Source organism: Brassica napus, chromosome A6 (assembly GCF_020379485.1).
Source record: "Brassica napus cultivar Da-Ae chromosome A6, Da-Ae, whole genome shotgun sequence".
NCBI classification, from domain to species: Eukaryota; Viridiplantae; Streptophyta; class Magnoliopsida; order Brassicales; family Brassicaceae; genus Brassica; species Brassica napus.
Genome location: NC_063439.1, coordinates 2,482,832 through 2,495,445, shown reverse-complemented (window position 1 = coordinate 2,495,445; position 12,614 = coordinate 2,482,832). Strand labels below are relative to the sequence as shown.

Genomic DNA, 12,614 nt, shown 5'->3' with positions numbered 1-12,614 from the left:
AGCACATACCAAAGTAACCGAAGTGGCTGAGGTCGGGAGCCGGGCACCGTGAGCAACCTAGACAAAGACGCCCTCAAACCTTGAACGATATTAGTGACATATGACAATGGCTGACGATGCGTTTAGTAGTCCTTAATAATGCAATAGAGTGGAAGATAAGGCCATATAGCTTATGTATTTAACTCCAGTTGCTCTTATTGTTCTTGGAAGACCATTGGTTGAGCATATTTCCATGACTACTAATTGTGGTATGAAGCCACTTAGTAGAAAGGGTGCACAGACACCCATTTTTTTTTGGTTAAGTTATTGTAATAGTAAAAGAATTTTAAATGTGCATTCATTAAAATATATGATTGTGCACCTATTAAAATTTACATTTAGCCCAAAGAAAAAAAAAACTATCCCACTAAAAAAAATAAAATTAGCTCTACAGCTCAATTAGATTGTCTATTTTTTCTGTTAAAACCCTAACTATTCGTTCAACTTGTTTAATCGCTTAAGTTTCTTCTAAAACCTGCAAGAGCAAACCATCAATTCGACATAATTTCTTCTCTTGTATACCTTATAAAACTGGTAACTATTTTAGTATTCTTGTTGTTAATGTTTTCAGTTGTTCCAACAATTATTTAAACAGCCTATGGATTTTTGTTCTGTCGCAAAAGTCCAAAAGTCATAGATGGTGGCTTTACCCAATAGTCCAACAATAGTTAATGAACATGTTCGATTGTTTTCAAATTGTTGTATTAATACTTTTCAGAAAGAAAATCAAGTTTTCGTGAATCTTTGATCTATGGAAAACGAAGAAATAAAAAATATACACAACATACATATTTTATTATATTTTCTTATTGATATGCAAAAGTATTTTTCCCATTTCCAGAAATGAATTATGCCATATGAAAAATGTACACTATATTTTATATATTTTCCTTTAATTCTTTTCAGTTTTCCTTTTTGAAATATTTTTTCTTCTTTTCACTTATTATATATTTATATTCCATTTTCATATATATAATTTAAGTATTTACTGATGATATTTAACATTATATATTTCATAATTAATCAAATTATAAGTAATCAAATTAATAAAGATGAATATAAAATTTGATGGACTATGGAAGTACCTGAATCTTGCCTTTGCCAATCTTATGGACAGTTTCGACATCGATGGCTGGAGTAGTTTTTCTATTTAGGAGTTTGGTGGCAAAAGGACCTTGGTTTGGTCAGAAGAATCCATACTTCGAAGGATCTCTGGAGATAAATAACCTTACCGTAGCCAGCACTGTCACTAATGTGTAACGATAGTCACCGGAAAATACTTAAGCAATGACATCCCAAAGTATACTTCTTCTTTGGACAATATATGCAAATGTACAAATTTAGAGAATGGATGGAATAAAACAACATATGGTTACAAAAAAAAAATAAGAATATTAAAATTTGTATTGATTAAGTAATTATTAAAAAATGAGAAATAAAAGAATTGTTTTCTTTGTTAAAGTTGAAGAAACCCAAGACATTGATAAAACTCATATTGTACTATGCTAGCCAAAGATCATAGTGATTAGCATTATCATATATAAATCTAAAAAGCAAATTTCCAAACCAGAATTTCAACCGTCGACCATAAGAAATTTTCACCGGTGAAAGTATCAAACCCATTGACCGCCAGAAGATACATATATGTCTTCTCTTCGGTTATAACCACCAGAAATTCCAACCAGTACCACAAACTCTGAGGTTGTACTGGTTGGAGTTTGTGGTAGTTTCTACTGGAGAAAACGGAGAAGGGTATCTTCTGGCGGTGAAAATGCTTGATAATTTCACCGGTGAGATTGTACATTCAAGCTAGTACATGTCTGGATGTGACTTTAAAGGTAAAAATGTTCTGATTCGGATATATTTGGATGCCCAAAATATATTAATTAATTTTAGAATTTCCACCTTAAAGAACATTTTTACCTTTAAAGTCACGTCCAGACTACCGAATCGAATGCACATTATCACTGGTGAAAGTATCAAGTCTTTACCGCTAAAAGATACCAATCTCTCTTATTTTCAGTTGTAACCACCAGAAACTTCAACCAGTACCACAAACTCTGGAGGTTGTACTGGTCGTAGTTTGTGGTGGTTACGACTGAGGAGAACGGAGAAAAGTATATTCCAGCGGTGAAATGGCTTCATACTTTCTCCAGTGAGATTGTGCATTTGAGTTAGGACAAGTCTTGATGTTACTTTAAAGGTAAAAATGTTCTTGTGGTCATATGTAGAAATTTTGGTATGGAGATTAGTTTTGCTCTTGATAACTTGGATACGACCGTTACTACAAGAAAATATGGTATTTTCGACGGAATCCTCGACGGAATAGATATTAAAACTCCTTAATTAATGTTTACTAAGTGGATGCCCGCAATTTTGCGGGTTTGAATGTTTTGTAACAATATATTTATTATAGTTTGTCAAATTAAGATATTTTTTCATCATCAAAAATTGTATATGTGTTTACTGTTAAATTTTTTTAAAGAATAATTATTTTTGAAAAAGATGATTATGAATATTTTAAATATCTGTTGATATTTTTTATTGAATTTTTTTACTAAAATTAGTTATATATAATATTCATAATTTAGTTTTTAATAAAAATGAGTTTTGAAGGTATGTAGTTTTGAAACATTTGATTTTTAAATAATTTATAGCTAAAGTCATATGTCTTTATTAAGAGTAAAAGATAAAACCATATGATTGTTACACATTCTCTATATGTTCATATTCAAATACATAGGAATATAAAACTACTATATCAATTATATAAATTACTTTTGAAATGTATTATATAGTTTATAAATACTTGAGTAATAAAATGATTTTATGAGCATTACGTATATTTTATATAAATCACATACTTAATTACCATAAATTAAATTATGAAATATATTTATATCATTTGGATACTGATAAAAATTGGTTCTAGAAGTGATTTTTTTACTCATAAAATAAATAAAATAGAAAATCTATTAACGAATCAAATTATAGTAGTTTTTCTAAAACTCAAAGACACCTAAGAAAAAAATAATTAAGTGAGTTCTCATTTAATATAAAAATATTTTCAAAATACATTTTATAAATTATTATATAATCTTCTATAAATGACTTATATTTTCAAAATACATTTTATAAATTATTATATAATAATTTAAAACATCTATAAGTCAATAAAATAATTTTATAAATTTATTTATAATTGAATAAATGATTTATAAAGCATAAATGAAATTTATTAGACGTTAATAGCTATTATGATACTTTATATACAAATATAAAATCATTATATCAATTCAAATAAAAATTATTGTTTCTAATTTTATGTAATTTATAAATATATAAATATATAAAAAATTTGATAACATTATTACTCTTTCATAGTTTCAACAATTAGTTACCATAAATAATTATTTCTAAAATTATGTAGATTATTTGGAAAGTGGTAATTGAATTATCCTTTCCTTTTAGATATAATTATAATAAATAAAATTAAAAATTATCGACCAATCAAATTATAACAATTTGAAGAGTTCATTTATGATCGACGCATAATAAAAAAATGACTTATGCGATTTCTCAATCAATATATAGTAGATTTATATTTTTATAAATAATTTATAACATTTTATAAATTATTTTAAAATTCTGATAAATTTATTATTTAAACAACAATAAATAATTTAAAAATAATATTAATAAACATGTTTGGATTTTGTAATATTTAAAATAGTTATTATATAATTATATTCGTATACAATTCATCAAGTAGAATATAAAAATATTATAATTATCTTATATAAAATTTCGTTTATTATATTTTATAGTTTATAAATATTAAAAGTAATAAATAAAACATTAATAATCTTTCTATAATTTCGAGAATTAGTTTCTATAAACTGTTATTTGTAATATTCTTTAGATTATATGGCAAGTGACGTTAAATGATATTAGACTTACCTTAAATTTTTAGATCTAAATTAAATAAATAAAAATTAAGAACAATCGACCAATCAAATTATAACAATTTCTTGAAACTTCACCTATGAGCGACACATCAACAAAAATTACTAAAGTGACTTCTTATTTAATATATAGGGAGATTTTGTCTTTTAATTATTAATTTATGAATGCATGAATATTAAAGCTGCACACTTCTACTGCACGTCAAATTGTGGTTTAGATTTTGTCTTTGTTTTTCTCTCAGTGTGAAACAATTACTAATATGCCTCTCAACAATAATTAATATTTTATCTCTGTGGTTAGAAAACCGTTTGGATTATTGAGTTTGAGCTCTATAGACCATAGTATCATATGATAATGCAAATCACTATGATCTTTGGCTAGCTTAGTACAAAATGAGTTTTTTCAATGTCTTTGGTTTCTTCAACTTTAACAAAGAAACAAATCTTTTATTTCTCAGTTTTTTAATAAATGCTTAAACAATAATTTTTTTATTATTCTTAATTTTTTCGACCATATGTCATTTTATTCAGTCCATTCTCTTAATTTGTACAGGTTCATGCATTGGCTAAAGAAGAGGTATACTTGGGGATGTCATTGCTTAAAAAAAATTTGGTGACTATGGTTGACACATTGGTGATTTTGATGGCCAAGGCAATGTTATTTATGCATGGAGATCCCTCCAAGTAGGTCTGGACAAAAAATATGAACCCGAAGAACCAAACCGAATCCGATCTGAAAAAGTAGTATCGAACCGAAATCAAACTGGTTAGATACAAAAATGGTCTCTAAATTTGGTATCTAGAGAACCGAAACCGAACCTGGTCCAAACCAACATATTTTGGGTATCCGAATATATCCGAATAATATTTATATATTTAAATCTATTAATTAATTATAGATTTAATTTCCAAAATATTAAAAATATAAGATATGTTGAAGTAGTCCAAAATACTTGAAAATATATACAAAGAGTCAAACTTACATACTTAAACCGCTAAACAATACTCAAAACACCAAAATACTTGAAATATTTCTTGTTTTTTTTAATCAAAATAGTTAAATAAAATCAATTTTTATATTAAGTAAAGGTATTGTGGCATACATTATTCAAATTTATATGTTATATAATATTTTAGTTTTAGATTTTATGAAATTTAATGAATTTTAGCTTTTTAAAAATAATATAAACGGGTTATTTGAACCGAAACTGAACCACAAAGATCCGAACTAAACCTGAACTGAAATTTGTAAATTGTCTGAATTGGGCTGTAATCTTTAACTCCTTAAACCCGAGACGTGAATATATCCGAACCGGATACCCAAATGCACACCCCTACCTCCAAGTCTGGACTCGTCCGACCAAAACAAGGTCTTTTTGCCACCAAATTCTTTACTGGGAGAACTCCAATCATCGATGTGGGAACTGTCCGAAAGGTTCCCAAATCTTGATGGACAATTGAGAATACCTGAATCTTGTCATCGCAAATCTTTTGGAAGTTCCCACACTGATAACTGGAGTTCTTCCGGTAAAGATTTTGGTGGTGAAAGGACCTTGTTTTGGTCGGACGAGCCAATAGTTGGAGGGATCTACGTACATAAATAACTCTGCCTTGGCCATGAACATCACAACTGTGTCAACCATAGTCACCGGAAAAATAATTTTCAGAAATTACATTTCCAAGTATACATCTTCGTTGGTCAACAAACAAAATTTAGAGAATAAATTAAATATAACAACATATGGTAAAGAAAAATAGGAATATTAAAAATTTAGATGTTGAGCATTTATTATTTGTTTTTAGAAAAAAAGATCTATTTTATTTGTTTAAGTTGAAGAAAGGAAAGACATCGTTAAGACTCATATTGTAATAATAACAAAAGATCATAGAAATTAGCAAATATCTTATGATACTATGGTCTATATAGCTCAGAAATAAATAATAGAAACAAACTTTTAACCATGAATAGATGATACATAAATTATTGTTAAGAGGCATAATAGTAATTATCTCACACTGAAAAAAAGAACCAAAATCTAAACCACAATTTGACATGCAAGAGAAGTGTGCAGCTTTAACATTTATTCATTCAGAAATTAATAATTAAAAGGCAAAGCGACATTACTTAATTTACTTACCAGAGTTATTAGCATCCAAGTTATTAAGATCAAAGCTCATCCAAACAAGAATTTCCACCTTCGACCACAAGAGAAATTTTACCATTAAAGTCACGTTCAGACTGTACCGGTGGAATAAACAATCTCACCAATGAAAATATAAAGCCTTTCACCGCTAGAAGTTACCGATCTACCTTCTCTTCAGTAGCAACCACCAGAAACTCTGACCAGTGCCACAAACTTTGGAAGTTGAACTGGTTGGAGTTTGTGGTGGTTGCGGCTGGAGAGAACGGAGAAAGGTACACTCCGGCGGTGAAAGAGCTTTATAGTTTCACCGGTCAGATTGTGCATTCAAGTCAGTACAAGTCTGGACATGATTTTAAAGGTAAAAATGCCCCTCTGGCCGGAGGTGGAAACTTAGATGAGCTTTGCTATTAATAACTTGGATGCTAATATGCCTTTTTATACAAGAAAAATGGCATATTCTGACGGAATACTCGAGGGAATAGATAGTAGAACTCCTTAAGTAACTTAATTAATGTTGCTTTTGTCTTTTAATTAATGCGTGACCGTTAAAGCTACTCACTTCTATTGCATGTAAAATTGTGATTTAAAAAAAAAAAATCTCAATGTGAAATAATTACTAACTAAATTAAGATTCGCGCCTTGCGCGGTATAAACATTATATATATAAATTATTTTATATATTATATGTTCTTACATATTATGAAATAATAAATATATATTGAATAATTAAAAGTCAGTAACTATTATATATATAATTAAATTGGTGCGAATGTATAAATCAATTTTACTAATCCAAACAATTTTTCTTAAAAAAATTGATAGGATATGTAATTAAGTTTAAATGATATTAACATACATATTATATTTTTAATATTAATGTCTATTAAATGATGCTTTCTACTCATATATTGTTTTTTATCATGTGTATCTTTAATAGCTAAAAATTTAAATTACTGATAACAAATTTTTTATTGTGGGATTAATAATTTTGGTAATTTATAATTAAAAAAAATTATTAATGTTAGTTCGAAACTTTTATCAAAAAAAATTATTCCAAGTAAATTTTGAAACTAAAATATTTATTTATTCAATATGGTTTATATTTTAATTTAGAATGATATATATAAATATATATTTTAAATCTTAATGATTAATTAAATTTAACTTTTACTTATATGATTTTGTAATCATTTGTATTTTTTCATAACAAAAATTTGAAACCATGGATCGCAAAATTTGAATGTGAGACTTTTAACAGTTTTAGTAATTTATAGTCGTTTTTTTTTAAATTCAAAATATAACATATACAGAAAAATCTAAATTTTTATAATATGGTTATTGTGATTTTTTTTTACTTATTTTAATAGTTTAAAATTAAACAAATTTGATAGAAGATACATTATTTTTTATCAGTTCTTTATTATTAAAAATAATTAATGTCATATATACTTTAGATACATTAGGCAATTCCATAATCTTTATTTAAGAAAATAAAAAATGACATTAATAATGAATTTATGGTTAGTTTAATAAAAAGCTTATTATATAATTAGATGGACCAACCTATTTCTCTAATAATTCTAAGAATCATCCTAATGATGACATGTGGCTACAAAAATAAGTTGTAATATTTCACAAATAATATATAGGGGATATGCATCTTACCAATAATTGATATTTATCTATCTTATATATTAAAACAGAAGTCACAACCTTGATTCATGTGTGATTTTTTTAAAAATGGACCTAATTGACATATTCCTAGAATGTCATATTACATTTAATCTCTAATCTTATCATTTAAATTTTGGGCCTACTAAAAATTTTTATTGGGCTATCAATAATTAGATTTAAACAATAGATGATTCATTAAATTTATAGATAATATAAATTAAATAGATATAATTTTAATTTTGTAATACTATACCTCGATATGTTAATTATTTAAATATTTCTTGATGTTAACTTTTAAAATTATAAAGATTTTTTTTAAATAGCAAAAATCATATTATCTAACAATGATTAATCTTTACTACCTTAAACCAATGAAAACAAATTCTAAACTATATAGTTTATTTTAAAAATTAAACAAAAACTAAATGTTTAATTATTTACTCGATAATATAAATCTACGAAGCGAAAAGTTTAATTTTTTAAAAACTTTCTAAATTTGTGAAATGTTACAATATCTTTGGATATGACAATAAAATAATATTTTACTAATATTTATATATATAGTTATGATTTTAATGATAAAATAGTAATCCAAAAATATATATATAGAAGAAGATACAAATACACGTGAAAGTTTGAAACAATTTATTCAATTAAAAAAATATACCGTAAACTTATTATGTTTTAAAAACTGATATATATATATATATATATTATAATATATACCAATTTAAAATCGAAAAAAATATATTTACATAAAAATAAATAAAACCAATAACCCGCGTGGTTGCACGGATCGAGATCTAGTTCACGGTTAAAAAAAATCGTTTGGATTATTGAGTTTTTGAGCTCTATAGACAGATAGTATCATATGATAATGCTCTATAATGATAGTATCAACAGACAAATGTTGATTCTAGTTTCCTCACTCGCAATTCGCAAACTACAACATAGAATATAAAAAAAAGAAAAGTTTAGAGACATACACACAACTCTTTAAAAGTGGAACTCGAATGAATAATCAGTGATAAAAGGTATAGTATACATAGGAATAAGAACTTAATTTTTAAGAGATTTACACAAATGCAAAAAAAACTAATACACAATTTTGATTAATAGGATGAATTAATCAGAAGCCATGTGTTAATCAAGAAGGGTTCCAATGTGGTGTCTGTGAGGATATAAACGAGGTTGAAGTGCATTCACCAAAGTGCTCAGTCATGTACAGAGATTGTTGTTGCACCCAAAGTTAAAGCCTTGTGTGTTGAGATTGTTGCTGCACCCAAAGTTGAACCCTTGTGCCCCATGTGAAGCCGTAATGAGGTTGTTGCTACACGGAGTCAACCCTTGGTCAAAGCTTGAAGAAACAGAGTTGGGAAGTGGAGTAAACGTAGCGGTTTCATGGTTAAACAGAAAAATTGAGAATTTACTCCGATCATTGGAGGAACCGGACGCATCACCACTCATGAGAAGATTCGTTAATGATGATCCTATTTGTTGTTGATGAACAGAAACAGGATTGTTAATTACCTGCGGACAAAAGTTCATCAATGGATCCTCCTCGTCTATTAGTGAAGAAGATAAGTCATTTTGGGGGAAGAAGCCAGAAGAAGACGTCGGGAAGTTGTGGTTTTGTTGGGACATAACATCAAGACAAGTGCTCTGATCTGGCTCGGTCTGATGATCCTGGGAGTAAAGAAGGTCACGAACCCTGTCTTTTACTATCTGTAACTTATGTTCCAAGGAACTCTTGAACTCTCCAACTTTCTTAGTGAACCTTTTGCGTTCCTCTGCGTCCGTAAGAGATCTCCTCTTCTCGTCAACGAGTTTCTTGTTATAGAACTGTGAAAGATTTGTGTTTTTCTTGATTTTTTCTCCGTCCCTCAAATTCCTATACCTCTCGACAATGTGTTTAACTTGGCACTGATCTTCAGGGTAAGTGTTGACGAGGTTTCCTTCACGGTCGTAATGTATCACACAAATATCGTTGTCGCAGAGAATGGAAAGCTCTAACGCTTTTTTGAGAATGGTCTTCTCTCTTAACAACAAGAATGATTTCTTGAAACGGGTTTGGTTTCTGACAGAGAGCTTGTTGTTGTTCTTCATCCTTGTCGAAGTAGAAGAAGAAAGAGAATCCATGGCAAAAACAAAAGCTTAGAGAGTTTTACAGAGAGAAGAGAATTGTGAGTGATTATTAGTTGCGTGACCAGAGAAGGTTTAGGGCTGTGTATATTTATAGATTTTGATTACCGTTGTTGATTTCCTTTTTTAACAATTACATCAGTGTAATTTCCAATTTTCTTACTCGGTAATTTCCATTTTTCACTACTTCATATAGCCGTTGAAAGTTTATACCGTTGTTGTGTTGAAAGTTTATACCGTTGTTGTATACATTTTAATAATAAAATAATTAATTACATAAAGTTTTCTTTTCTTTCAGTCGTTAATCGGTGATATAGATAGAAATTTGCGAATCAGTGTTGCTTGGTGTTAGACTTGATTTGATTTCTCCACTCGGTTACTCGGTACACATAATTTATTATTAATCAATACTATTAAATTAGGATCTTGTCCTGTTGATAAACGTTTGGTCCAATGGGTAAATGAAACTGAACCGTATAATTATGATGTAATTGGTGTTAGTCCAGTACGCAAATGTCCGCTATAGAATAATGTTCTCGACAGTTTTTAATTATTGTGAGAAAGAAGTGGTCCCGATTATTGTGGAGTTAAAGTAGAGGTTTTCCTATATGTTTTCAGCTTACAAAAGTAGTTACAATTATATAATTAGATAAATATATTTAAAAGTAAAATGTAAATGTTATTATCATTATATATGAAATCAAATCGTGAAAATCTAATGAAAAACATATAATTTTATCTATTTAATTGCTATTTGATTACTAAACAAAATTGTAACAATACTTTCTTTCTTAAAAAAAATAACTATTTAAAAATAAAGTACAAAATTAATGTGTGAAGTGGTTATCGCGCAATTGTATAGTTATGCAACATCATAAATTCAATACAATTATCAAAACCTCTTACTAATCATTTAAAAAAAATATTTTACACAAATGTAATTACAATAAAATACACAAATATGATTACAAAGAAAAAATATGAAAATTAAATTTCTAAAAAAATGTAAAACAAAAAATATACAAAAGAGCGGGTTAGAATCTAGAGATGATTATGTTATTAGTTATCCCCCATATCACAGCCTATACTCGTATGTACATGATACAGTATAATAGATCAAAATTACAGCATCAAAACAAATCTTTAACTGCGTTCAAATAGTGGTAAAATTTAGAAATACAGAAAATGTGAGATGTTTTTATTAGAAAAGAGATTAAAATGTACACAAATATAAAACATAAATTTCAAAAAAAATATAAAAAAAACATATACCCGCCCTCCCGAAAGGGCGGGTCAGAATCTAGTTGGTTTATTAAATTAAATAACTGCGAATTTTTTTTTTCATTCTCAGAAAATTAAGTTTCTCGGTTGTTACAATCATTGGATTTCTTTTCTCCATTCTGCTGCTCTCTCCTTTCTATTTGCTATTGTTATCTTATTTTTGAACTAGTTAATCGTAGCTTCTCAGATTTATTTTTATTTTATTTGTTTCCAAATTTTGTGATCTAATTAATTGAATAGTTTTGATAATTATATAATTTATAATATATAGATTGTTTGTTAATTATAAATTAAAATAAAAAAACTATTTTTTTTGTCATCAACTTAAACAGAGTTATAATGATTCTCTAAGAATATTTCCAATGTAAAATTCTATTTTTTTTTCTTCTAAAAGAGTAAAAGAGAAAATGAAGTAAAATTGTTTCAATCCAACTCCAAATCTCACTCCATAATGGAGCAATGAACAAACATAAAATAGATTACTCCATTATAGAATTAGATATGGAGTTAAATTGAAGTATTTTTTACTACATACTCCATTTCACTTTATTTTAAAGTAAAAAAATGGAGTGGACTTAAAAATGCTCTAAACAAAATAAAAATAATAATTAAAAAAAAAACTAATACTTGCAAGATTATTGTAGATATGTGATTGGTATTAAAGGTGATCATTTTGCTACATGAGATATTGTAAACTAAACAAAATTTGATTTTGGGGTTTTATTAAAATTTCTCTTTAAATTTCTTTGATCCAGATATTTTTGTGAGATTTTGTTTAGAGAGTGAGTATAAGTTTGTTTAAGTTGATGATAAAAAAAAATTAGTGTTTTATTTATTTTAATGTATAAGGATGGAAAAGACAAACACAAGTAGATCCCTGATATACAACCATTTCCTTCCGTCATGTCCCACTATCTTCATTTTAATTATTCTATATCAAAACTTTTCTAAGACAATAATAATTTATGAATACTTTTCAATTTAAGTAATTATGTGGACCATCCCAGGATTCATGGCTCAAGTTTATGGACTATGCTAACACATTTGTGTTTCTTAAACTTTTTTATGTATTAAAGAGGTGTTTAAGTCCTTGTTTATATCTGTTTGCAGCTTCTTTATCACCACCAGGGATCATCTACTTGTGCTTGTCTTTTCCATCCTAATTCAGTATATGAACTTGTGATCCTACTTTAATAGACGCGGGTTTAGCACCATAAACACTACCATTAAAAAAAATCCTTGTAAGCTTTTAATGTATGTAACTGTAAATCATATTTTTGATTTTCGATCACTGATAACGTGCACGTATGGAATTATAAGAACTTACAAAATCAAAAATATGTGAAATGAAATGGCAAATTTAGTTTTT

At 27.5% G+C, this 12,614-nt stretch overlaps 1 protein-coding gene across 1 annotated transcript; it reads right to left on the bottom strand.

Annotated features, from left to right (window-relative positions):
- Positions 1-8,583: 8,583 nt before the first annotated feature.
- On the bottom strand, positions 8,584-12,547 carry LOC125610138 (agamous-like MADS-box protein AGL93). Its single transcript, XM_048781985.1, has one exon. It carries the CDS (start codon positions 9,959-9,961, stop codon positions 9,041-9,043), a length of 921 nt encoding a protein of 306 aa, XP_048637942.1. The 5' UTR covers positions 9,962-12,547; the 3' UTR covers positions 8,584-9,040.
- Between the last annotated feature and the right edge of the window lie 67 nt (positions 12,548-12,614).

What these genes read in the sequence shown, in the direction of transcription:
- LOC125610138 (XM_048781985.1), bottom strand. Translation starts at nt 9,961, where the DNA reads ATGGATTCTCTTTCTTCTTCTACTTCGACAAGGATGAAGAACAACAAC.